This window comes from Tamandua tetradactyla, chromosome 7, assembly GCF_023851605.1.
Source record: "Tamandua tetradactyla isolate mTamTet1 chromosome 7, mTamTet1.pri, whole genome shotgun sequence".
Taxonomy (NCBI): Eukaryota; Metazoa; Chordata; class Mammalia; order Pilosa; family Myrmecophagidae; genus Tamandua; species Tamandua tetradactyla.
In genome coordinates, this window is record NC_135333.1 from 133,141,966 (window position 1) to 133,169,587 (window position 27,622).

The following is a 27,622-nucleotide window of genomic DNA, read 5'->3' on the forward strand; positions in this document are numbered from 1 at the left end:
GACAGATGATAAAGACTGAGATGGTATAATCTAGGACTGCCTAGAGTGTACAGTTATAGTGACTGAATGTACAAATTAAAAAATGTTTTTACATGAGGAAGAACAAAGGAATGTCAATATTGCAGGGTGTTGAAAAGAGATGGTCAGTCATGTTTAAAAAAAACAGCTTCTGGTAGGGCTGACTGTAAAATCAGCAAAGTCAACACAATTAATTAAATTTCCACATACATTAACATATTCAGTTGGTAATGATATTGCTCTTTATAATTTTAAGTTTTTGCACTTAAGGTCATTCAATTTAGGTACAATATTTAAAATGTTTAAATATTTAAAATATTTAAAAGTAAAATATTTAAAATATAACCATAATTACTACAATCCTTTGAAACAAGACTGTCCCTACATTTAAGGAGATCTTATATGACAGTCTACAAAAGACTGTGTTTGCTTTATTTTTATTTTTTATTTTTAAACAAATATTTAAACTATGGGCAAAGCACTAAAGCTAGGTGTTGTGAGGGAAGCAAGAAAATCATGTTTTATAGTACATGGTTAAATATACAGAAAAAGAGGAAACTCTTGAGTTTCCTGAAAATGCTACTTGCCCCCACCCCAACCACCCAGTTTCTAGGTATCTAATTGAATAGGAATGTTAAGTAGCTTTTAAATCTCTTATTTACTGTATTAGTGTATTTGCTGTTAGTTTACCCAGGTAATCTGTCCTTAATCCCATTATCACTGCTATACATTAAGAGTGAAATCTACCCATTTACAAGGCATAATTCATGGGATGTGGTGTTTTTTTAGTACTAGATTTTTTGAGGGAAGCCACTTGCAAATGGATTGGGTTTTGGCATACAGGCTTTAATGCTATGCCAGAAATGAATCTGTTTTGAAATAAAAGTTTCTGATTTTCAAATACAGCATTTTCAAACAGTGTGATGTACAAATTGCTATCAATTATGTTAGAATAATCCACATCTAAATCTGTTTGACATTTACCCCTTTATGTATTTTGCATCAATAAATCATGTCCATAAATATTAAAATGGTCATAAGTAATTACACGACATCCTAATCTCCAGGGCCTGTCCCAGTAATTTGAAAAAAAAAAGCTATAGTAATTAAGATGTAATTATGTTTTGAAAAGCTAAGGGTCATTTGGACTTGATTAGTGGAGGAGTTATCAGTGCCAAAGAAAAGTCAGTGAACACTGGCGTGGGCCTGTAATTAAACATCTGAGCCTGACATTTTGGTCATCAGAGTTAGCACCTTTTGAATATTGTCAACATTGCACTTTAGACAAGTTACAATAAACACAAAACGAGTGTGTGGGGTGGGTATGAAGAGAGGTTGAGGTGGAGAGGACAACGGATCTAAACAGCATTTAGTTAGTGTGAAAAACTTAATTCAATCAGCCTGCCTCAACTCCATATGGTGTTTAAATATAAGTTTGGGAAGAGCTCCTTTGTAATTTTTTATTAGAAAAAAAAACTAAGAACAAAAACCATGTGCCCAAACATCTGGTGGTAGAGGGCTCACTCACCTGGAATGTAGAAGGGTGATATTATGAATTATAAAGACTTCTGTATAAGCTGGCTCACCCCTATAGCCTGTACTTCGGCAGTGCTGCTCCAACCGCACTCTCTCACAGTTGAGAAGTTTTTTATTCTTTCATTACCAAAGCTCTCAACTGATTAGGGTTATAGCACAAGTCTCCTCAGTCCCCTTCAACGTCTTCCCACGGATTGGTGGCTCGCTGTCACGTCCCCGCATGGTGGTTTCCCCCTTTCCTACTAATACAAGCGTCTCAGTTAGAAGGGATGCTCGCTCTGTTTTTGGGCCTCAGCGTTGGAAAGGGACACTCCGTGGCAGAGGGATCCAACCCCTGGTCACGCTCAGGGACCGGCGTCCTTGGGGTGACTGTGGAGCCGGACAAGGTGGAAGGGGAGGAAGAGGAGGAGAGAGCTGGCGGCTGTCGAAGGCTGGGCGGCGGGCCCCGTCCGCGGCCAGCGCGCTCCCCGGTCCTCCCTCGTCTCCTATGCTCATATTTGGACTCGGCTGCCAGTGCCCAGGAATTTCCCGTCATGCCTTCCGCCGCCCCGTCCGTCGCCCGAGCCAGGGAGGGAGGGACGGTGACTCGGACAGAGGCAGCGGCCGCGGCGGCGGTGTCTTCCCGGCCTTTCCATGAGCCGGCAGCGGACCCTCCCGCGCCCCCTCTCGCTCTGCCTCTGCCTCTGCTTGGCTGCAGCCGCGGCGCCGGGAGCCGCGCAGTCCGGTAAGTTTGAGCTCCCTTGATCCTAGCTTCACCTCTCCTACCCGCGACCCTGCCAAGTTGGGGTGTGGGCGGGAGTGTGACTTCGACTCCGGACCCCCTCCGGGCGTCGGCTGCGCCCCCCTTCGACCTCCTGGGTGAACATTCCTTTTTCTCAGCCGAAGAAGGCGCAGAAGGGTCGCGCCTGGCTCCGGGGCGTGAAGGGCCGAGTGAAAGGAGGTCAGAGCTATCTTCGCCCCCGCCGACGGGAGGCGTCTGACGGTCTCGCTGACACCTAATCCCGCGCCCAGAGCGAACTTGAGGCCTCCCGAGGCTCTCGCCTCGCGCGAGCCCCTGAGGGAGGAGCCTGGCGGGGCAGTCCAGCTTGGGAGGGTGCGGGGACAACAGCAGCGGCCCCACTCCAGAGCCCCTCGCTAGTCGATTCTGCCTAGGTTACAGCTGAAGTAACGGGCCCAGGCGCGTGGTAACGTCCCGGCCAGGCCCGCGCCGTTGGTCGCCGGTCCCAAAGGGGCGTGGGGCGCCGGGGCGTCGGGGAGCAGCGCCGGCAGCGGAGGGCGGCGAGAAGAGGCACACCCTGAGGCGCGCCCGCCCTCCGGGCACCGGCGCTGCGGGGGCCAGGCCCCCGTCAGAATCATACAAAACCCGGAGTACACCAGGTACCAGTTTTGTTTTGTTTTTAAGCGAAGAACAGACATCCAGGTCTATTAAGAGTTTTACGCTGGTCTATTTCGAGTTAAACTAATTGAATGTAAGATGCTATTCCTTCCTTATTTGGTTTAGGACTATAATGTATCAATTGTGGTAATACTGAGGTCGAAATAGTATGACTTTAGAACATAGTTTTCTTCACATCATGTGGAGAATATCAGGGAATTTTAAATATGAGATTATCATAAAAAGGTAATTATTTGAAAATGCAGATGTAAGGGTTAAGTAATTGTGAAAAAGCAGAAACTTTTATATTTGTGGTGAATATCTAACTAGTATTCAAAGCTTTTGGTTCCGAAATTTATCTGGAATGCATGAATGGAAATTTCAATACCTCAGAGTTGAGATTGCTCATATTTTAGTTTGCTTTTGTTTTTGCCATTTATATGCCAAACTATCAAAATAAGATATGGCTGACAGCTAAGATTTATAAATTAGTTGAAAGCTGATTCTGTTAAGCATAGATTTTATTGAGAACTCTCTGATATGTTCTCGTATACTGACATATTATTCTAATTTCTGGTGACTTTTTTAAGGGTACTTATGTGAATGTCTGGAGTTTTTTTAAAAATATTAAAATAAGTAGCTCTCTGCTGTTTAGAATTTTGTCACAGTGCCTACACGCCTGCCTGCCTGCCAGTGTTGCAAGCATCCAAAATTTAAGTTTTGAATCAACACCCAAGTTTTTGCTTTTGAAGGCGCTTGTTCCAATATCTTAACTAAATGTTGACCTTTTAGTAAGGTCAGGAATCCTTACTGTTTTGCCAAAATCAAGTAACAGGAATATTTAAAAACTATCTCAACAGTAGTATTCATAGATTTTAAAAATATATTCATTATTTATTAGCTGAAAACCACTAACTAGCAACTTTAGGAAATAATGCTTTTTGACTCTATCCTAATCTGGTTGATGAATTTGGTTCTTATGTTAGCCTTCCCTCTCCTTAAAATGATGGAAGTAGACCTAGGTCTCCATGTTCCTTCTAATTCCAGGTTCCTATAATACTGTTTTTGTTTATATAATCCTGCACAACCACCCACATCTGGTTCAAACTTCTGATTGTCAGCCTCTGACTTGCAATACATGTTAAACTGGTCTACTAGTTGTCAGATATGATGATGTGGATCCAGTTTTTGGCTCTGCCTCAGCATCATCTTGATACTTAGCTCACTCACACAGACATACGGGGGCAGAGTTCCATGCTTCTATTACTTTCTTCCCTTCGTCTAATAGGAGAAAGGTCCAGTTATGTCATGAGGTAAATGCCTAATTGCTCTTTGGGGATAGTTAAGCCCAAATTCTAAGGTAGTTTGATATTTATGGTGGGAGCTAGGGATACCACTGGAGAGCAACCGTACCTCTCTATGGTCGGAAAGTCTGTAGCTAGTTATCCAGGGGCACTCCAGATGAAAAAGCTCCATACTGGGTTTTATCACCCTTTGATCATGTGGTAGAGGAGGCTGAATTGCACCTACCCAACCATCTGTCTTATTCAGAATTAAACTAGCTTTGAACGGGAAGGTAGATAGCTATTTAATTTGCATTTGTGAGTATGTGTTTCTGATTGCTGTACATGTATCTGAAAGCTTTATCTTTAATGTTCATATATTTCCTCCTTCCGGGAAGTTTTCCTTATGAAATTCTCTGCACAATTTTATTCATATATTCATTTCTACTACCAGCATATCAGTCATATTTATGGCTTTTAAGATATACAAATAAGAGAAAACAAAGTATAGAAGAGATATCCCAGTAATCAGTTGACTTTATGGAGGATTTCGGTTATTGCTCAGCTAAGCTTCTTTTGTAAGTAACAGAAATGAACTTGAACTAGATTTGGCAGAAAGAAAGGAATTTATTGGAAGACTTTTAGAAGCCAAACACAGAATTTATTAGGGCCTGGGACAAGGAACTGGAAAACATGGAACTTTCTCTGTCTCTTTTTGCCTTCCTTTGTATGTCTGCTTCATCGTTCCTTCTTTGCTTTCTCTTTTTTCCTGCTTCTTGTACTCATGGTGAAATGTGCTGCTCAGCAACTCCTGTGTATTTACATATCCCTCAGTTCTAGGCAGAGGGAGAGACTGACCTAAATCATTTAGCCTCAATCCTAAATTCTCTAGAAAAAGAATCTGGTAGAGCCAGTTTGGATCACATGGTTGATATAGATTTCCCCTAAGGTCTCTTTTAGTTCTAGAGTTTTTATAGTGTGTAACAGCCATTTAGAGGTTTGATTTGAATTAAAAAATTGTACACTATGAGGTTATTGGACCTTTAAATGTATAATTTGTTCTTGATTGCAATTTGTGTGTAGAAGAGTGTGACACCTTTTGTGGGATTCTAGGATATTAGAACAGTTCATTTCTACTGTGCCAGGAACACTGAATTGGTAGCTGTGGTGAGAAAACTGAGTGTGGCACCAACTCAGGTTCTGGAATTATACAGCAGCTTGGAATACAACTGAGTTGAGAAAATCCTCTCTGATAACAACTAATACATCCTGCAAATAATCATCATTGCATATTTTTAGGAATTCACTGAATTAAAATATTGCAGTTGATAAATAGTTCTTAAGGGTTAGTTCATTAAAACTACCTAAGTGATAATTAGAGACAGTCAAAATAATAAGTAAAAGTTATAGATCAACAGTTCATCACTTATTTTACTATTCTTCACATGTTCTTAGCATTTTCCACCTCTGCCTTTCATTTAGGCTATGCTTGCTGCCTGAAATTCTTTCCTCTCATAACCTGTTGAAGTCCTTAAGGTCTCAGTCAGATGCTATTTTGTGAAACCTTCCCATTCTCTTAGAATTTGCCATTTCCTAGTCTTCTAATGAGGTTTGTACTTTGATTGGAGCACCAGTTTACCACCTTGTATTTTGGTTAAGTCCACATGTGTTCATCTCCTTCACTAGACTATAAACTCTATTAGGCTAAATAATCATCTGGAAGAATTCTGAATAGGCTCTTAAAAGCACTGTCCTAGGTATAAAGATTTTTTTTCAAATGTTCTGAAACTTTCATGGCATCCTGTTTGCCACTGCTGTCTTCTTTTTTTGACACTGGAACTCAGTTACACTGCTCTTCTTATTCCTTGGCAATTTTCTAGATTATACAAACTTTTCCACGGATATTCTAATTTCCTGTGTGATGATCTAATAGATAGAGTAATGGGATATGTTCCTGTAGACTAAGATGCCCGACCTGGGGAAGGAGAGTAGAGCAAACTCATGTGGAAGGGAATCAACTTTTGTGAATACCACTACTTACCAGATGAGATAGTGAGATCAGACACAGAAAAAAAAATGTATCATATATGAAGGTGAATAGTGGGAAGATAAGTATAAAAATGGAAAATTGGCATTGACTTAGAACATGAAAGGATTTTTTGCTTAGGCTGGGGACCTGCCATTCAATTATGATAAACCATTAAGGTTCTTTGAAATGTCACAGGGTTGAATTACAGGATATATTATCTAATAGTTTAGAGGATCAACTGAATTGGGAAAGAAACCATAAACCAATAAAAAAATATTGTAAAAGAATGAAGATATAAACTAGGATAGTTGCACTGGGATTAGAGAGGGGTAGCTGAAGTAGATTGGACAGAAATAATAAAATTAACTGGGCATAGGGAAAGAGAGGAATGAATTAAAGATGGCTATAAAATGTCAAACCTGGGCAACTGAGAGAATATGAACTTGGTGGAAGTAAAAAGTGGGGGTAAAAAATAATTATTTTAGATGTATTGAGTTTGAGTTGCTGGTAGAATGTTATGTGATGTGTAGTAGAGTCAGAATGTAAGACAGTAAATTGGAAAGATGAGAGTTGGAGGAAAAACTCCAACTTGGAGTTTGAATAAGTAAGGCAGCAATCAAAGTCCAGAGTACAGTCACAGTTTTGACAGCTGATCAAATAGAATACTTAGAATTTAAGAACTTTGCTATTTGAATATCTAGATTTTTTTCCTTATTGCCTTAATTTTAAATTGGTTTATGAAACTTAATGCACAAGCACAGGCTTTACAATGATTAAATGGATACTTATTTAAATATACCTATGGTTAAGCTAACTAAGATATCCATTTTTGGTGGTTCTAAAGGAATTGTTTGTTTTCTTCAATAAAAAATATGTAAAAAACTAAAACAAAAACAAAAGAAAAGAAAGCCCAGAGAAGTCCAGGGGATGAAGAGAGCATTTGTTGTTGGCTGGAGTAAGAGAAAGGGCACAAGAAAGTCATCACAAAGGAGATAAAATTTGATGTAGCTTTAGAAAATATGTGACAGTCTGTCTGCGAGTTTAGGGGATATCACATCTATTAAGGCCACAGATAATACTTGGGAAATGTTGCAAGAATGATACTTCAGCCAGAATATCCTTTGTAAACTGCAGAGTTGTTGCTGTTACTTCCTTGCTTGACCTCTTTCAGTGGCTTATTATCTTTCTTAAGATAAAGGACTAACTTCTTAAACTATAGAGGTCCTTCATCACCAAGCCTTGTTTTCCTCTGGGCTTCTTACAAGTTGTTCAGTTGGCCTTGAACTCACGCTCTGTCTCTTTCCTCCCCCTTTCACCCTTCACTTTTCCGAAAAATGAATAGAATGTGAAGATGTGTTTCTGCCAGATGGTGTACCTTTGGCTTTTTTATTTTCTTGCCTTTTACAGACACTTTATATTGCCATGGTTAGGTTCTTATCCGTAAAATAACCGTTGACAATTTCCTAATCTACAGAACTAAAATAATTTATAATAAGTTACATACCTCCCTCGTTCTTACAGAATGTCTTATTTCGCTTATTTCTTCAAGTGTCACTTGGAAAGTTCCGCCACCCTCACCATGTATGCTGACCGTTATACACTTGGCCCTGGTGTCCTGAAACAGCATTATTTCCTGGCATTTATATGAGTAGGTTATCTAGCTACTGCTCATCTGACTTTATGACTTTCAATATGTGCTGATTAGGAAACCTCATGGTAATTTCTTGATATTTGGCTTCCTGAAGGGAAGCTGAGGGAATTTACTTCATGAAATTGTATAGGCTTATAAAACATGCAGATGACTATTGGTGAAATAGAGAAAGAATGCTGATATTGGAAGTGTGTTCTCAGGGCCTAACTTCAGGACCAAAAGTATATCCTTGTTTTTTATTTCCAAAAATAGTATATTGTTTATAGCACTACCCTAAAATGACACACTAATGTGCTGAGTAATTTCTCTTTTAATTTAAACAGTTAATTTTCAGTTAAAAATTTTCTCCTTCAATTAGAAAACTAAAAATTTGGGGACTTTCTCATATGTTAGTAATTGTGCTTTTTAGTAATGATTGCTGAGAAAATAAATAACAAACCACTATAAAACTTTTAAATGAGTTTTTATATAGAAATATTGTCATGTTTGGAAATTATACATATGTGGAAATTATGCCGTATGGAGTCTATACTATAGACAGCACTTGATTTCTTGCTTTGTGGATACTCTTGGTGATTCTAGCCTCAACTTTCCATGGCTCACTGTCTTTTCACTTTAGAATGTGGAATACACTTTTATATGAAAATTTGGGTCATAGCTGAAATTTTGGAATGATGGGGAAACTTCTTAGCATCCTCTTACAACAACAGTCGCCTGTTTTGTACAGGCAATGTGTTTTATGTTAAGACTAGGCTGCTGAAAATACCAAGGGTTAAAAGATAGATTTGGTATGTTAATACTTTTTCAAAATTGCTGTTTTTAAAACGAAATTTAGTAGATGATTTGCATACAAGCACACATCTACAGCAGTCTATTATGGCCATGTCATAATTGTCTTCTCTTACTATAAATTGTACATCAAATCCTTATGGTTTCTTGGATCAGTTATCTTGTTTAAAGGCAAAAAAAAAAAATCCCTTAGTACAATATTGAAAATAAGCCTGTTACATGTTGTTCTATTTTGCTAGCTGCTGGAATGCAATATACCAGAAACAGAATGGCTTTTAAAAAGGGGAATTTAATAAGTTGGTAGTTAACAGTTCTAAGGCCGAGAAAATGTCCCAATTAAAGCAAGTCTATAGAAATGTCCAATCTAAGGCATCCAGGGAACGATACCTTGGTTCAAGAAGACCAATGAACCTTCAGGGTTTCTTTCTTAAGTCTGACTCCAGAGTTCGTGCTCTTAATCATTATATTATTCTGCCCTATATAGTCTTTTTCTCTTTTTTTTTAATTAATTTTTAAATTTAAAAATATATATGTAACATTAAACAAAGGCAAACATTCTTAACTTTTGAGCATTCCATTCTACATATATAATCGGGTATTCACAGTATCATCACATAGTTGCATATTCATCATGATGATCATTTCTTGGAACATATTTGCATCTATTCAGAAAAAAGAAAACAGAAAAAATTCATACATACTGTACCCCTTACCCCTCCCTTTCATTGATCACTAGCGTTTCTATCTAAATTTATTTTAACATTTGTTTCCCCTATTATTTATTTTTATTCCATACTCATCTGTTGATAAGGTAGATAAAAGGAGCATCAGACAGAAGGTTTTCAAAATCACACAGTCAGTCACATTGTGAAAGCTATATCACTATACAATCATCTTCAAGAAACATGGCTACTGGGACACAGCTCTACATTTTCAGGCATTTTCAACCTCTCCATTACACCTTGACTAACAAGGTGATATCTATTTAATACGTAAGAATAACCTCCAGGATAACTCTTGACTCTGTTTGAAATCTCTTAGCCATTGACACTTTATTTTGTCTCATTTCTCTCTTTCCCCTTTTGGTCGAGAAGGTTTTCTCAATCCCTTGATGCTGAGTCTCAGCTCATTCTAGGATTTCTGTCCCATGTCACTAGGAATGTCCACACCCCTCGGATTCATGTCCCACGTAGACAGGTGGAGGGTGGTGAGTTTGTTTGTTGTGTTGTCTGGAGAGAGAGGCCACATCTGAGCAACAAATGAGGTTCTCTTGGGGGGTGACTCTTAGGTCTAATTTTAAGTAGGCTTGACCTACCCTTTGTGGGGTTAAGTTTCACGTGAACAAGATTGGGGGCTCAACCTATAGCTTTGGTTGTCTGCACTGTTTGTGAGAATATCAAGAATTCAGCTTGGCTCCCAGTGCCTGCCCATGCGAAAAAAAAAAAAAGAATTCAACTTGGGGAAGTTGAATTTTCCCCCTTTCCCACCCTAAGAGGACTTTGCAAATACTTTTTTATTCACTGTTCAAATCACTCTGGGATTTATTGGGCCATCACTCTGGACAAACCAACAAAATCTCATGCCCTACTCAAGGTTCCATGTACTTATGGTGTTCAATTAAGCTGTCTACATAAGTTATATTAGGAAATGCACTAGTCAAAATAGAAATTTTGTACCAAATAAACATTTTTTGCTTTAGTCTCACATATAAGTTAAAATTTTAAAATATTATCATCTGTTTTCAGCACCCTGCAGTAATGACATTCCTTTGTTCTTCCTCATGCAAAATCATTTTTTAAATTTGTACATTTAGTCACTATCATTGTACACTCTAGGCATTCCTAGATTATACCATCTCAGTCTTTATCATCTGTCTTTCTTTCTGATTTCATATGTGCCCCCAGCCCTCTTCCCTCTATCATTCTCACATTCAGCTTCATTCAGTATTTTAACATAATTGTATTCCAGTTAGGTAGTATTGTGCTATCCATTTCTGAGTTTTTACATTCAGTCCTGTTGCACAATCTGTTAGGCAGTATTGTGCTATCCATTTCTGAGTTTTTACATTCAGTCCTGTTGCACAATCTGTTAGGTAGTATTGTGCTATCCATTTCTGAGTTTTTACATTCAGTCCTGTTGCACAATCTGTATCCCTTCAGCTCCAATTGCCAAATATCTTACCCTATTTCTATCTCCTTATGGTCTCTGTTACCTGATGAAATGAATTTCTCCAAGTTTATTCACTAATGTTAGTTCATATCAGTGATCCATATAGTATTTGTCCTTTTGTTGCTGGCTAATCTCACTCAGCATAATGTCCTTAAGGCCCCTCCATGTTGTTACATACTTCATAACTTTATTCTGTCTTACAGCTGCATAATATTCCATCGTATGTATATACCACAATTGTTTAGCCACTCATCTGTTGATGGACATTTTGGCTGTTTCCATCTCTTCGCAATTGTAAATAATGCTGCTGTAAACACTGGTGTGCAAATGTCCATTTGTGTCCTTGCCCTCATATCCTCTGAGTAGATACCTAGCAATGGTATTACTGGATCATATGGCAATTCTGTATTTAGCTTTTTGAGGAACTGCCAAACTGCCTTTTACAGCGGTTGTACCATTTGACATCCCTACCAACAGTGGGTAACTGTGCCTCTTTCTCCACATCCTCTCCAGCACTTGATGTTTTCTGTTTTATTGATAATGGCCATTCTGGTGGGTGTGAGATGTTATCTCATTGTGGTATTGATTTGCATTTCTCTAATAGCCAGGGAAGTTGAGCATCTTTTCATGTGCCTTTTGGCCATTTGTATTTCCTCTTCTGAGGAAAGTGTCTGTTCAAGTCTTTTGCCCATTTTGTAATTGGGTTGTCTGTCGTTTTGTTGTTGAGTTGAACAATCTCTTTATAAATTCTGGATACTAGACCTTTTTCTGATATATCATTTCCAAATATTGTCTCCCATTGTGTAAACTGTCTTTTTACTTTCTTGGTGAAGTTCTTTGATGTGCAAAAGTATTTAATTTTGAGGAGTTCCCATTTCTTTCTTTCTTTTTCAATGCTCTTGCTTTGTGTGTAAGGTCTAGGAAACCACTTCCTGGTATAAGATTTATAAGATATTTCCTTACATTTTCTTCTAACAGTTTTATGGTCTTAGACCTATTGTTTAGGTCTTTGATCCATTTTGAGTCAACTTTTGTATAGGGTGTGAGATATGGGTCCTCTTTCATTCTTTTGCATGTGGATATCCAGTTCTCTAGGCACCATATATTGAGGAGACTGTTCTGTCCCAGGTGAGTTGGCTTGAGTGCCTTATCAAAGATCAGTTGTCCATAGATGAGAGGGTCTATCTCTGAACACTCTATTCTATTCCATTGGTCAGTATATCTATCTTTATGCCAGTACCATGCTGTTTTGACCACTGTAGCTTCATAATACGCCTTAAAGTCAGGTAGCGTGAGACCTCCAACTTCATTTTTTTTCTCAGGATACTTTTAGCTGTTTGGGGCACCCTGCCCTTCCAGATAAATTTGGCTATTGGTTTTTCTATATATGAAAAGTAAGTTTTTGGGATTTTAATTGGTATTGCATTGAATCTGTAAATCAATTTAGGTAGAATTGACATTTTACCTATATTCAGTCTTCCAATCTCTGAACACAGTATGCCCTTCCATCTATTTAGGTCTTCTGTGATTTCTTTTGACAATTTCTGGTAGTTTTCTTTGTATAAGGTCTTTTGTCTCTTTAGTTAAATTTATTCCTAAATATTTTATTCTTTTGGTTGCAACTGTAAATGGAATTCTTTTCTTGATTTCCCCCTCAGATTGTTCATTACAGTGTATAGAAACACTACAGACTTTTGAGTATTGATCTTGTAATCTGCCACTTTGCTATACTCATTTATTAGCTCTGGTAGTTTTGCTATGGATTTTTCAGGGTTTTTGACATACAGTATCATATCATCTGCACACAGTGAGAGTTTTACTTCTTCCTTTCCAATTTTGATGCCTTGTATTTCTTTTTCTTGTCTAATTGCTCTGGTTAAAACTTCCAACACAATGTTGAATAACAGTGGTGATAGTTGACATCTTTGTCTTGTTCCTCGTCTTAGGGGGAAAGTTTTCAGTTTTTCCCCATTGAGGATGATGTTAGCTGTGGGTTTCTCATATATTTCCTTTGTCATTTTGAGGAAGTTCCCTTGTATTCCTATCCTTTGAAGTGTTTTCAACAGGAAAGGATGTTGAATTTTGTCAAATGCCTTTTCTGCATCAATCGAGATGATCATGTGGTTTTTCTGTTTCGATTTGTCGATATGGTATACTACATTAATTGATTTTCTTATGTTAAACCATCCTTGCGTACCTGGCATGAATCCTTCTTGGTCATGATGTATAATTCTTTTAATGTGGTTCTTGATTTGATTTGCTAGAATTTTGTTGAGGATTTTTGCATCTTTAGTCATTAGAGAGATTGGTCTGTAGTTTTCTTTTTTTGTAATATCTTTGTTTGGCTTTGGTAGGAGGGTTATATTGATCTTCATAGAATGAGTTAGGTAGCTTTCCTTTCTCTTCAGTTTTTTTGAAGGGTTTGAGCTGGATTGGTACTAATTCTTTCTGGAATATTTGGTAGAATTCATATGTGAAGCAATCTGGTCCTGGACTTTTCTTTTGGGGAGCTTCTTAATGACTGGTTCAGTTTCTTTACTTGTGATTGGTTTGTTGAGGCGTCTGTTTCTTCTCAAGTCAATGTTGGTTGTTCATGCCTTTCTAGAAAGTTGTCCATTTTACCTATATTGTCATATTTATTACACAAAGTTGTTCATAGTATCTTGTCATTACTTCCTTTATTCCTGTGGGGTCAGTGGTTATGTCTCCTCTTCCATTTCTGATCTTATTTATTTGCATCCTCTCTCTTCTTTTTGTCAGTCTTGCTAAGGGTCCATCAATCTTATTGATTTTCTCATAGAACCAGCTTCTGGTTTTGTTGATTTTCCCAGTTGTTTTCATGTTCTCAATTTCATTTATTTCTGCTCTAATCATTATTTCTTTCCTTTTGCTTGCTTTGGGGTTAGTTTGCTTTTCTTTCTCCAGTTCTTCCAAGTGGACAGTTAATTCCTCGATTTTTACCCTTTCTTCATTTTTGATATAGGCATTTAAAGCAATAAATTTCCCTCTTAGCACTGCCTTTGCTGCACCCCATAAGTTTTGATATGTTGTGTTTTCATTTTCATTTTCTTCGAGATATTTACTGATTTCTCTTGTAATTTCTTCCTTGACCCACAGCTTGTTTAAGAGTGTGCTGTTGAGCCTCCACAGATCTGTGAATTTTCTTGCATTATGCCTATTATTGATTTCCAACTTCATTCCTTTGTGATCTGAGAAAGTGTTTTGTATCATTTCCATCTTTGTAAATTTATTGAGACTTGCTTTGTGACCTAGCATATGGTCTTTTCTAGTTTGCTAGCTGCTGGAATGCAACACACCAGAGATTGTCTTTTAATTAAAGGGGATTTATTTCATTAGTTCTTCAGAGGAAAGGCAGCTATTTTCATCTGAGGTTCTTTCTTATGTGAGAAGGCACAGGACCATCTGTCTCTGCTGGCCTTCTCTCCAGGCCTCTGGGTTCCAACAACTTTCCCCAGGGTGATTCCTTTCTGCACCTCCAAAGGCCTGGGCTAAGCTGCGAGCGCTGAGATAAGGTATGCTGAGCTGCTTTGGCTGTGCTACGTTGTGCTCTCTCCTTTAAGCACTAGCCAATTAAGTCAAACATCATTCATTGCAGCAGGCACGCCTCCTAGCCAACTGTAGATGTAATTAGCAACAGGTGAGGTTCACATACCATTGCCTCATGTCCATAACAACAGAACTAGGTGCCTTCACCTGGCCAAGTTGACAACTGAATCTGACTACCAGATGGTCTATCCTTGAGAATGATCCATGAGCACTTGAGAAGAAGGTATATCTTGCTGTTGTAGGGTGTAATGGTCTATAAATGTCTGTTAAGTCTAGCTCATTTATTGTATTATTCAAATTCTCTGTCTCTTTATTGATCCTCTGTCTAAATGTTCTGGCCATTGATGAGAGTGTGGAATTGAAGTCTCCAACTATTATGGTAGATGTGTCTATTTCTGTTTTCAGTGTTTGCTGTATGTATTTTGGATCATTCTGGCTTGGTGCATAAATATTTATGATAGTTATGTCTTCTTGTTGAATTGTGGCTTTTATTAATGCATAGTGTCCTTCTTTGTCTCTTTTAACTGTTTTACATTTGAAGTCTAATTTGTTGGATTTTAGTATAGCTACTCCTGCTCTTTTCTGATTGTTATTTGCATGAAATATCTTTTCCCAACCTTTCACTTTCAACCTATGTTTATCTTTGGGTATAAGATGTGTTTCCTATAGACAGCATATAGATGGGTCCTGTTTTTTAATCCATTCTCCAGTCTATATCTTTTTTTTTTTTTTTTTAAAGGAAAGACAGAGAGAAGGAAGGAAGGATAGAAGGAAGGAAGGGAAACATTTTTAAACATTTTCTTGTTTTATTGTATTCTGTTTCTCCGTTTTTGTTACATGGGCTGGGGCCGGGAATCGAACCGAGGTCCTCCGGCATAGCAGGCAAGCATTTTGCCCGCTGAGCCACCGCGGCCCACCCCAGTCTATATCTTTTGATTGGGGGAGTTTAATGCATTAACATTTAGTGTTACTACTGTATGAGTAGTACTTTCTTCTACCATTTTGCCTTTTGGATTTTATGTCATATCTAATTTTTCTTCTTTTTACCTTTACTGATAGTCTTCATTTTTATATTCTTCTCCACACCTCTCTCTCCTGTCTTTTGATATCTGCCTCTAGTGCTCCCTTTAGTATTTCTTGCAGAGCCGGTCTCTTGGTCACAAATTCTTTCAGTGATTTTTTGTCTAAAAATGTTTTAATTTCTTCCTCATTTTTGAAGGACAGTTTTGCTTGATATAGAATTCTTGGTTGGCAGTTTTTCTCTTTTTAGTAGTTTAAATATATCATCCCACTGTCTTCTTGCCTCCTTGGTTTCTGCTGAGAAATCTATGCATAGTCTTATTGGGCGTCCCTTGTATGTGATGGATTGCTTTTCTCTTGCTGCTTTCAAGATTCTCTCTTTCACTTTGACATCTGACATTCTGATTAGTAAGTGTCTTGGAGTATGTTTATTTGGATCTATTCTCTTTGGGGTACGCTGCACTTCATGGATCTGTAATTTTAAGCCTTTCATAAGAGTTGGGAAATTTTCAGTGATAATTTCCTCCGTTAGTTTTTCTCCTCCTTTTCCCTTCTCTTCTCCTTCTGGGACACCCACAACATGTATATTCATGCGCTTTATATTGTCATTCAATTCCCTGAGTCCCTGCCCATATTTTTCCATTTTTTCCCTATATTTGCTTTTGCTTGTCGGATATCAGATATTCTGCCCTCCAGTTCACTAATCCTGTCTTCTGCCTCTTGAAATCTAACATTGTAAGTTTCCATTGTTTTTTTTCATCTCTTCTACTGTGCCTTTCATCCCCATAAGTTCTGTGATTTGTTTTTTCAGACTTTCGATTTCTTCTTTTTGTTCATTCCTTGCCTTCTTTATATCCTCCCTCAATTCATTGATTTGCTTTTTGATGAGGTTTCCCATGTCTCTTCGTACATTCTAAATTAATTGTTTCACGTTTCATTTGAATTGTTTGTTTGTTCCTTTGACTGGGCCATATCTTTAATTTTCCTAGTGTGATTTGTTATTTTTTGCTGGTGTCTAGGCATTTAATTACCTTAATTAGTTTATTCTGGAGATTGTTTTTACTTCTTTTACGTAGGATTTTGTTGCTGGATGAATTTTTTGTCTGTCTTTTTTTGACATTCAGTTCAGCTTTCTGGACCACTAGCTTAGGTTTTGTTTAACAGAGCAGAATTTTTCAGTTCTCGTTTTCTTGTTTCTTGTCCTGCCTGTATGATGCTTCCCCCCCTCCACCCCCCGTTAGGAGGGTCTACTTAGGCATTATAGACCCCAGCCGGATTTTCCTAGACCAAACTGGCCTCCTGTCAGGAGAAAAGAGAGTCAACTGCATCAGTTTTCCCTGAGGGTGAGACCCAGCAGGTTGAAAGACTTTCCTGTGAAGTCTCTGGACTCTGTTTTTCTTATCCTGCCCAGTATGTGGCTCTTCTCTGCCTGCAGGTCCCACCAGCATAAGATGATGCAGTACCTTTAACTTTGGCAGACTCTTCCTGCTGGAGGCATGGTGGAGACAGAGGAGAGGCTGTAGGCTGGCTTTAATGGCTTCAAATTACCAAGCCCTGGGGTGAATTCCTTGAGAGAGGGATTCCACCTAAGTTGGGCCTCACCCCTTTCCCAGGGAAGGCACAGGTTCCAAGCAAGCTCCCAAACAAGCTGGTTTCTGCCTATGCCTGGGGCAATTGCAGCCTGAGAAGCCCTGCTGCTGTATCCAAGGGCAGTCAAGCCTTTGTAGAAACAGCCACAAAAACCTGTTTCTTTTTTTTTCTTTTTCATCAGTCCTGCCCTCTTGGTGCTGGGGCAAAAATCAACAACCTCTGCTTTGACCAAATTCACCTGAGCCTGGGCCTATTTTTAGTAGTCAGAATTTGTGAATTAATTCCATACTTGAAACTTAGTTACACTCAGCTCCTGCTGCTGGTGAAGTCCCTTTCCTTTCCCCTCTGGCAAGTAGCCTGTGGGGGAGGGGCGCCGGCCACTGCGGCTTGGGGAACTCATTGTTCTGGGTGGGCTCGGAGCCGGTCCAGCTGGTCCAGACTGGGGTATGCTGTGTTCCAGTCTCTGAGGTGGCCCCAGGAGCTGTTCTGTACTGTTCCTGGTTATTTTGTAGCTGTTCTGGAGGACGAACTAAATCCCACACCTTGCTAAGCCGCCATCTTGGCACCTTCCCCCCGCCTTTTTCTGTTAATCATATTTTACCTCATTTAACTTTTTAAGATATTAAAATGTTTCTGTGACATTCAAATAAGAATTTTCCCCCAAACGGACATTATTGGGATATATGAAGAAAGTGGAATATAGAGTATAAGCTTTATATCAATGTTAAATTGCTTGAATATGATAACTGTACTAAAGGTGGTTACATAAATGAATATCTTTGTTTTCAGGAAATGTATATGGATGCATTTAGTGTTCAAGGAGCATATTGCATATAACCTATATTCAAATATTTAGAAAATAGATAAATCAGGCATATAGATCGACTAATAAAATAACACAAATGTGTTAAAATATTTAAAGTTGTTGAATCTGGATATCTGAGTTGGAAAAGAGTGTTGTATTCTCTGTATAAGTCACAGGGGTTCTGTGTCCTATAAGTTCTATGCTCTGAAATTATTTCAAAATAAAAATTTTAATAATAATAAAAAAGAGAATGACCATAATGTGGTGTTCAAATGGGTTCTCCTATATAACATTAATTTCTTATAATCATGCCAGTTTAATTTGCTTTGTGGTTAGACTGTGTTTTTACACAATTTTTTTTTTAATTCTCTAGGGTTTATTATTGCTTTTTTTTTTTTCTATTTAGAGGGGGAAAGTATGCCCTCTTCATTATTCTTCTATGGTGTTTCAGATTTTTACTTTTAGTCTGTGATTTCAAATTGATTACATTGGTTTCCTGTGCTGAGAATCAGTTTCTTCATATTTGAACAGACATCCTCTTTTTAAAAATGTTTATGTGACCTTAGAGGAATCACTTAATTTTTCTGAGTTTCAGATTTTCCAAATAAGGTACATTTGTTGAGTAATACTTATTTTATTGGGCAGATGTGTATGTATGTATATGTGTGTGTGTGTATGTGTGTGTGTATATATATATCTGTATCTATCTATCTATCTATCTATCTATCTATCTATCTATCTATCTATCTATCTATCTATCTATCTATCTATAGTTGCTAATCAGAACCTACTTCCAGTGTGAAATAATCAAGGGAAGTCACAAGGGAAATGTGATTAAAAGATGTTCTTGATAGTGGAAGGATTGGAAACTACTGATCTTACCCAAACCTGGTTTATTAATTTGCTAATGTGGCCAGAAAGCAATATACCAGAAATGAGATAGCTTTTAAAATGGGAATTTATTAAGTTACAAGTTTACAGTTCTAAAAAGGTGGAAGTGTTCAAATGAAGGCACTAACAGGAGGTTACCTTCACTCAAGAAAGGCTGATGCCATCTGAAACACTTCTGCCAGTTGGGAAGGCATGTACTGGCAACTGCTGGTCCTTGTTCCTTGTTCATTATTTCCAGTTTCTAATGCCAGTGGTTTCCTCTCTAAGCATCTGCGGTCCTTCGCTCAGTTCCTTTGGGATACAACTCTGGGTTCAGTCTTGCTTAGCATCTCCTGGAAAGACACACAGAGATGTGTGCTGGGCTCTGCCTATGTCGAGGCACCTGCTGTCTCTGTGGGCAGTCCAAGCATCTCCAAACACCTGTGTCTCTGAAGTAACTGTTCTTCAAACATCTGCATCTGCTCTCAGGTTTCTTCAAAATGTTTCCACTTTTAAAGGACTCCAGTAAACTAATCAAGACCCGTCTTGAATGGGCAGAGTCACATGTCCATCTAATCAAAAGATCACAGCCGCAGTTGGGCATGCCACATCTCCATGGAGATAATCCAAACAAAAGTTTGTGCCCTACAGTGTTGAGTCAGGATCGAAAGAAACAGCTGCCCCCCATAACATTGGATCAAGATTAACACATGGCTTTTATGGGATACATAATAGCTTCAAACAGCCACCCTGCTCAAATTACAGGTGAGGAAACTGGCACAGAGAGATGAAATCTCTTTTTTTACCATAAATTTTTTTTCAGAACTTTTTTTTTTTTTACCTGAAGAAGCTAATTGATTTCCTTTTTTCTAACATTCTGTGACTTTATGATGTCATGTTTTTCCAAGCTCTTGGATACTTTCCTAATATCCTTTACAGCTTAAATTTCTCATTTCTTAAAAAACAAACCCAAAAGCCTGCTTGACCCCACATCCCTTGTGACAAACCATTTAACAAGTTCTTTGCATTCTTGCTGACCATCTATCTAAAAATATGTATTGAGCCCCTCTTACAAACCAAAGAGAGACACAGTCCTGATTCCCAGGAGCTTCCATTCTCAGGTTGAAACTGATTTGACCTATAATAGGAAGAAGGAGAAGGCCATCTTGTGGTAGTATCAAGAGAGAGAATGGTTGGCGTTAGGGGCAAAGAGGAGGGCTAGATCATGTGGGAGCTTTTAGACTATTATGAGGCGTTTAGATGTTATTGTGTATGATGTAAGTCATTAGGCAGGCAGTGACAATGCCTGATTTGGATTCTAAAATAATCACAGGTGCTGTGTGAAGAATAGATTGTAGAGGCCAAGTATGGAAGCAGATAAATCTTTTAGGGCTGTTTCTGTGGTTCAGATAAAAGTTTGAAATGATTTGATTTGAACCAGGGTAATGGTAACAGAACTGAGACCTTGCTGATGAACAGGATATAGGCTCTAAAGAAAAGGGAAGAGGAGATGCAAGGGTAGTTCAGTAATAGAATTCTCACCTTTCATGTGGTAGACCTGGGTTCAATTCCAGGACCATGCACTCCCCCAAAAACAAACAAGCAAAACAAACAACCAAAACAAAAATTCAACAAATGGTGCTGCAATAACGGATACTCACATGGAAAAATAATGAAATGTGACCCTACCATACAGCATACAAACAAACAGGAAAAAAAAGAAAAGGGAAGAACCATCCACATTATTCCATGGAAACTGCTTTAGTTGAAATCATGTGATGCCCATACCATTAAACTAAGTGGACTCAATTTGGTTGTTATCTTCCTGCCTTCAGGGCATTTGATACACTGACTACTCACTTTTTCTAGGAATAGTCTTTTCTCTTAGTTGTTAACTTGTTATTGTTAGATATATGATCTTAGGTAAATTAATTAAATGATCTATTCCTTAGTTTTCTTGTAAAATGGGAATAATATTGTACCTAACCACACAGGTTGTTGTAATCATTAAATGAGGTAAAATATATGAATTATTTTGTACAGTGCCTTCCACAGAATTAATCTACAGTAAAAGTTAGCTAGCAACATCATCATTATAGTTATCATCATCGTCTTTCTTGGGACAGACTTTTCTAACCTCCTCCTTCTCTGGTCTCTGCTCTTTTTTGGCCAATTTTTACTACTTCAGGTCACTTCTAAATGTTGAAGTTACCAAGGCGCTGACATCTTTTCTCATTTTATACATTTTCATAGGCAGTCTCACTTACCCCATGGCTTCAGTTCCATCTGTATACAATTACCCCACCCCTACCCATTCCAACCAAATATACCCATCAGTAGTTTTCGTTCCTGAGCCTCAGTACTGTCTATTCACTTGCCTCTCTCTCGTCTCCACTTCCATGGCTATGCCCCAGGCACCTTCAATATGCCAAAAACTCTTCTCCTAAACTTAAGCCTCCTCTCATTCCCTAGCTTAGTAAATGGTACAACCATTTGCCCAGATGCTTGAGCAAGAACTGGAGTCCTCCCAAATTCATTTTTCTGTCTTATGCTCCACGTAAATATTTTGCCTAGATTTCTGCAAAAATCTAGGATTTCTAGATTTGCCTAGATTTCTGCAAAAATGGATTTATGCCTATCCATTCTCCACCTTTCAGTTGTGGTTATTTTTTTAAAGTTACAGGTCTCTCGTGTTAGTTACCTTTGGTTACTTCCAGTTCCTTTTAGGATAAAGTCCCAAATTCTTATAATGACTTCAAGATTTACTTCTGCTTATCTCTTCTGTCTCAAAATCTCCCTCCTTGACCCTCACATTTTTATCTCAAAGCTACTGCTCATATCTTTTTCTTTTTCTGGAACACTCTTTTTCCTCATTCTTAATCTGAATAATACAGTTTTACCCTTTATTCTTAGTTTAAATGTTATTCTTAGTTTAAATGTTATTCCAGGAAGTCTTTCTCAAGCCTTCCAAACTGTATTACCTGCCTCTGTTGTAGAGGATCTAAATTTCCCTTTTGTCCCTTTCTGATCTTTATTGCATTTATTTAATATTTTTTTCACTAATACATAAGCTTCATGGTTGTAGGTACCATAGTATGTTTGGCTTTTTTTTTTTTTAACCTTTTTTATTGTAAGTATAACATATATACAAAGTAAAAAAAAAAACAAAACAAAAAGGCAATAGTTTTCAAAGCACTGTTCAACAAATAGTCACAGGACAGATCCCAGATTTGTCATCATCTCAGATTTTTCCTTCCAGCTGCTCCAGAACATAGGAGCCTGGAAAAAAATATTTTTTTTATTATCACAATTGACTTTTTTTCATTTTTTGTGAAAAAATAACATATTAAAAAAGCAATAAACATCAAAGCACAGCACAACAATTAGTTGTAGAACAGATTTCAAGATTTGGTATGGGTTGTGATTATACAATTTTAGGTTTTTACTTCTAGCTGCTCTAAGGTACTAGAGACTAAAAGAAATATCATTGTAATGAATCAGCAATCATATTCATTTGTTAAACCTATCTTCTCTGTATAACTCCACCAACACCTTTGATCTTTCTATCCCACTTGTTAGGGGTATTTGGGCTATGGCAATTCCAACTTCTTTGTGTTGGAAGGGGCTGTCAATGATATGGAGTGTGGAGATGGAACTAGCTAATGCTCTGGAGAGGCTGGGCCCTCTAGGTTTCAGGATTTATCTGGTCCAGGGACCCATCTGGAGGTTGTAGGTTTCTGGAAAGTTACTGTAGTACATGGAACATTTGTAGAGTCTTATATATTGCCCTAGGTGTTCTTTAGGTTTGGCTGGAATGGTTTTGATTGGGGTTTGGCAAGTTATAGTAGGTAGTTATGTCTAACTGAATCTCGACTCTGAACTCTCTCAGCCACTGATACTTCACTAGTTATACTTCTTTTCCCACTTTTGGTCAGGATGAAATTGTTGCTCTCACAGTGCCAGGGCTGGGTTCATCTCTGGGAGTCATCTCCCATTCTGCCAGGGAGACTTTCATCCCTGGGTGTCATGTCCCATGTAGAGGGGAGGGCAGTGATTTCACTTGCAGAGTTGGGCTTAGAGAGAGTAAGGCCACATCTGAGCAACAAAAGAGGTCCTCCAGTAATAACTCTTAGGCATACCTATAGGTAGGCTAACCTTCTCCACCACATACATAAGCTTCACAAGAGTAAACCTCAAGATTAAGGGGTTGGCCTATTGATTTGGTTGTCCCTAATGTTTGACACAGTAATAGGGGTTTCCCTGGTGGTAAAGTTGAATAGTTCCATATTTTTTCTCCCATCCCTCGAGGGACTTTGCCAATACTTTTTGATTATCTGCTTAATATATTCTGGGATGTATCCAGGCATTACATTAAGCTATACCAGGTTAAAGGCCTTCATTCTTATTCTGGGCCTGTGTTTTGATTGTTCAAATGAACTGTCCAGACAGATTGAGTTAGATATGTGCTACAGAAAATTTAGATTCCAGAAAAATTCAGCCTTTCTCCCATTGGTCTCAAAGAGTAGGTGCAGTCCTAAAATATAGACAATGTCTTCCTTACCCCTGTGTTCTGTATTACCTTAATTCTGACCTGATCAGCTTCATTCTTATCTCTAAATACCAGGTTATATATATATATATAACAGACTCACAAAATCCAGAAATCATAATTATCACTCTGGACTAAATATGTCTGCTATAAGAACTTAGAACCTAGGCCCCTCTTTTTTTATAAGCGTTTTCTAAAGGAGATCATATATAATTGTTCTTTCATTTCTGACTTATTTTTCCTCACCAAATGTCCCACAGGTTCATTTACATTGTTGCATGCCTCATGACTTCATTTCTTTTTGTAGCCACATGTCATTTAATCATAAGTATACGCCATCGTTTGCCAATCTTCCTCTCAGTCAGTGCATCCTTCAGCCACTTGCCCTTATTAGGCATCATGTATAATAATGTTCAAGGTCCGCAGTCCGTCAACATCAATTTTAGACCATTTTGTTGTTCCAAAGAGAAAGATAACCAGTAAACACACCCTCATCAAGTAGGAGATCTAAACCTCCCCTTAACTCTTGTCGTTCCCCCCATTATTTACTCCTGCCGTTGCTGTGGTACAACTGATGTTTTCCTGTTAAACACCCCATAGCATGCAATAGCAGTTTCCCCCCTGTACCCTGGACTTAAAACACTCTTTGTACATGAATCACACCTTTGAAGTAATTCTTGCAAGAACTTATTTATATTTCTAGTGTTAATCAGTGGGACACATAGGTCTCTACAATCCCTTTTGATTGGTACCATAGTATTTTGTTTCTCATTTTGTCATTAAGCATCTGTTTTTTAAATGGAGTAAGGAATGAATGTAGGCTAGGTTTACCCAGTTTGGGGAATGAAAGGCCCTGTATCAAAATTTGGCGTTTGTCTTAATCTTTCAGGGTGAGAAAAGGGGAAAAAGAAAAATGTTTAGGTCTATTGTAGTTTACCTTTCAGAGCTCCAGAAGCCTCAGGGGAGAGCATCATAGCTAGACATGGCTATAGCAAGGAGGTGCTTACTGCCTTAAAGTTGAAATTTCTTTTCTTTGATTGGAGTAGTAGCAAGAATTTCCAGAAGTATACTCCACACCCACCTAGTATTTCCCAAGTTGGCTGTCTTTTTCAGAATTCAGCCATGGCAGTGCTTTCCAAATCGTTTGTGTGCTTAACATATAGGGTCAGAAGTGCTGGCCAGAGTTACCTGATGGATTCAGGTAAACTCTGTGCTGGTTATTAAGCTCTCAATACTTTATGACCTACCTGCTCTCTGGCTTTTATTCCTTTTATTTAGAATCCGGGTGGTATTCCTCTGGATTCTTTCACAAACTTGAAGAAACAATATTCCTACATTGTTCAGATGAATTGGGAATTGGCCTTTACTTCAGTCCATCCTCTCTGTACTTTATCTAACAGAAGGTTTCAAAGTGCAGTTATCCTTCTGTAGTTTTTAGTGCAATGTAGGGATTCTTCTTTTTATATAGTGTTCACTATTTCAACTGGTGGGAATCTGATTGAGAATGAGAGTTCTGTTTTGAAAGGTATTTATTTGTACTGCTCTTATGTCTTGTGTGTATGTGTGAGGGGTGTGTGTGTATGCATAGGTCTTTCTCTCTGTGTGTGCTGCTACTGCTTTTTCTTAATCCTTCTATGTCATCTGTTTGTTTTTGTAACTCTAAATCATTTATATTTTGTCATAATGGACAGATCATGTTGCTTTATGCCTCTTTTTTTCTCCCCGTTACCGATTTTCCATCTTTTGCCATATGGTTTGTATGTTTTATTTGCCTTTATTGTTCATAGGGATTTGAAAGGTTAACATCTTATTTTAGATTCTATGACTTTAAATAGTGGTTATTTCAGAGCTTTAATCTAATTATTGAAAGAAATGATACAACAGTGTTTGACTCTTCTCTGCAGGAGGAATTTAGGATTCTCTTACTTTCTCCTCTCTGGCCTTGTTTGAAAGTGGGCCCTGTAGATTATTGTTTTTTTAATATTATGTGCTCTCCTTTTTAAAGCTTATTTTTATCTTTTCCCTTCAATTGTATGACATCTCCAGCATTCAGTGATTACCATCACACCTATACCTTAACAACCCCATTTTTAAAGATATTTTGATTCATTGTCATTAGTTAGAACCCATCTTCTCATAGATTTTTTTTTTTTTGGTGGTAAAAAAACATATATATGCATATATGTTTTGTAAACTCTTTTGTTATCTGAGGAAATTAAATGGTATTATATAACACATTAACTCTCCCTTGCAAAACAATTCCTTTATTGAATTTATAAAAGGAATCCCAAAAAGCCTAATTATGAAGCCACAAAATGTCCATAGATTTACCTGAATGCAAATAATTGTGTATGGGATAAAAAAAAGTTTCTAGCATTCTATAAAGAAGAAGTAAGTACCTAGGAACAATTGAATTTCTAACATTTGAATGACAAACTATTATCAGTCATAAGTTTACTGCTGGGAATTCATGACCTCTAATGTTGTAGACACTCTCATGTCCATATTATAGAAGTCGCTCTAAGTTCTAGTTTTATCTTTGAATGAGAGTGAGTAATATTGGCAGTTTTTAGTTGAATGACAACAGTATTTTGTAATCCCTGTTGGGCTGTTCAAATTGTAGTTGACCAGAAGTGTACTTTGTTAGATTCCTATTTTTATCAGTAAAAATTCCTATTTTATGCATGCATGCATAGTTAGATCATTCTTTATAATTGACTGAAACAATTGATTGCCAAATTTGAAAATAATTTTTTCAAAGGTGATATTCGTCTTCTGTCCCTAAAACCTAGTTGCTGAAATAACTTGTTTCTTAGACAGTCACTTCAAACTTACCTAAGTTGTCTCTTAGACAACCACTTCAAACTTACTCTGTTCAAAACTAAACTTGTTAACCCTGCCCACCAACACCCTCTCTCCCTCTCTCTCTTCCTCTTTTATCTCTTTCTCTTTCATCCTCATCTTCTCTTTTTAAAAAATTTTTTTTAATTTAAGAAACAAGCAATACACTTAGAACCACCAACAATGAATATCTTGATTAGCTTAACCATAGGTATATTTGAATAAAGTATCCATATGATCGTTGTAAAGCCTGTGTTTGTGCAGTAAGTTTCATAAACCAATTTAAAATCAAGGCAACAAGGGAAAAAACTACATATTCAGATAGCAGAGTTCTTAAATTCTAAGTATTGACTTAGATACCGTTTGATCCTCAACGTCTTTTGATTTTCCTTTTCAGTAAGGGAAATAAAATTCACTGAGCACTCTGCTCCCTACTTTTAAAAACATTATCTCGTTAATCCTTTCAAAACTCAATGAAGATGATATCTTCTACATTATTTAGAAATTCCTGCGGAGAGACTATCTACTTAGCTTAATATTTATCAGCTGGTTAAGTGATGGAGCCAGAATTTGGGTTCTGACTCCTTCCTGTATACTGTACTGCCTAGGTAGCAATTCAAGACTCTAATCTCATGGAAACTAGGACATGGGGAAAACAAAGTGACATTTGAGTTTAGTTCTATTAAAACATTTATAGGAAAGCCAGATATATAAACCTAAAATTCCAGTATGCTACAATAGATAAAATAATAGAGATACTGAAGTAGAAAGTAGTACACTGGAGGAATCTTCTAATGGAAGAGATGGAGCGGCTGTCGGAAAGTTTCCAGAGGAGGTGACACCTAAACTGTGTTTTAAGATTAAAAAGTAAGAATTTACTCTTCATATAATATGAAGGATATCTGTGGTATAATGAGGGTAGAAAAAGTGTGTGTGGAGTTATAAATAGTACTTATTCAACAGTATTTATTGAATGCTTACTGAGGGTTAGTCACTGTCTGAGAAAATAAAGAACAAGAGTTCATGGGATCTCTAATCTATCAGGGAATGTTAGAGATATGCAGGTAGGAAAAGAAGAGAATCTGATAGTTGTGAATGCCAAGATAAATTGTTTGAATTTTACCCGGTAGGTACTAAGGAGCCATTGAAGCATATTAAGCAGGGTTATTATTTGATCAGAGTTAGCATGCAGCGCTTTTGCAGCAGCATTGAGGGTGGACTTGAGGGGAGTCATATTGGAGGCAGGAAGGCCAGTAGGAGGTCATTACTACATTTTAGATGAGAGATGAAAAGGAAAGGATGTGCTTGAGCAATATTTTGGAAATAAAATTGATAGCACTAAGTGTTGATTGGATATGAATGACTAAAGTAGAAAAGAATTGAGGGTGACTACCAGATTTGTGGCATAGCAGCTGAGTTGAGGCTGCTTTTTGACAGGAGCAGGAATACAGAGAGAATAATACATTTGTAAAGAAAGAATTGAATTGAGTTTTGGCTCTGGTAAACAGTTTGAGGTATATGTGGAATACT

At 37.7% G+C, this 27,622-nt stretch overlaps 1 protein-coding gene across 5 annotated transcripts in view; it reads left to right on the forward strand.

The window, feature by feature from the left end:
- Window positions 1–2,108: 2,108 nt before the first annotated feature.
- The window catches only part of MSRB3 (methionine sulfoxide reductase B3), a 259,546-nt gene continuing 234,032 nt past the window's right edge, over window positions 2,109–27,622 (forward strand). The window contains exon 1 of one of the 5 annotated variants that reach the window (XM_077111325.1): window positions 2,109–2,278. In XM_077111325.1, the coding sequence (XP_076967440.1) occupies window positions 2,188–2,278 (91 nt within the window). In that variant the 5' untranslated portion in view covers window positions 2,109–2,187. Of the gene's footprint in view, window positions 2,279–2,610; window positions 2,932–3,000; window positions 3,024–18,674; window positions 19,468–27,622 lie in introns of those variants that run through there. The other 4 variants (XM_077111326.1, XM_077111327.1, XM_077111329.1 and 1 more) reach the window with 4 other exon arrangements.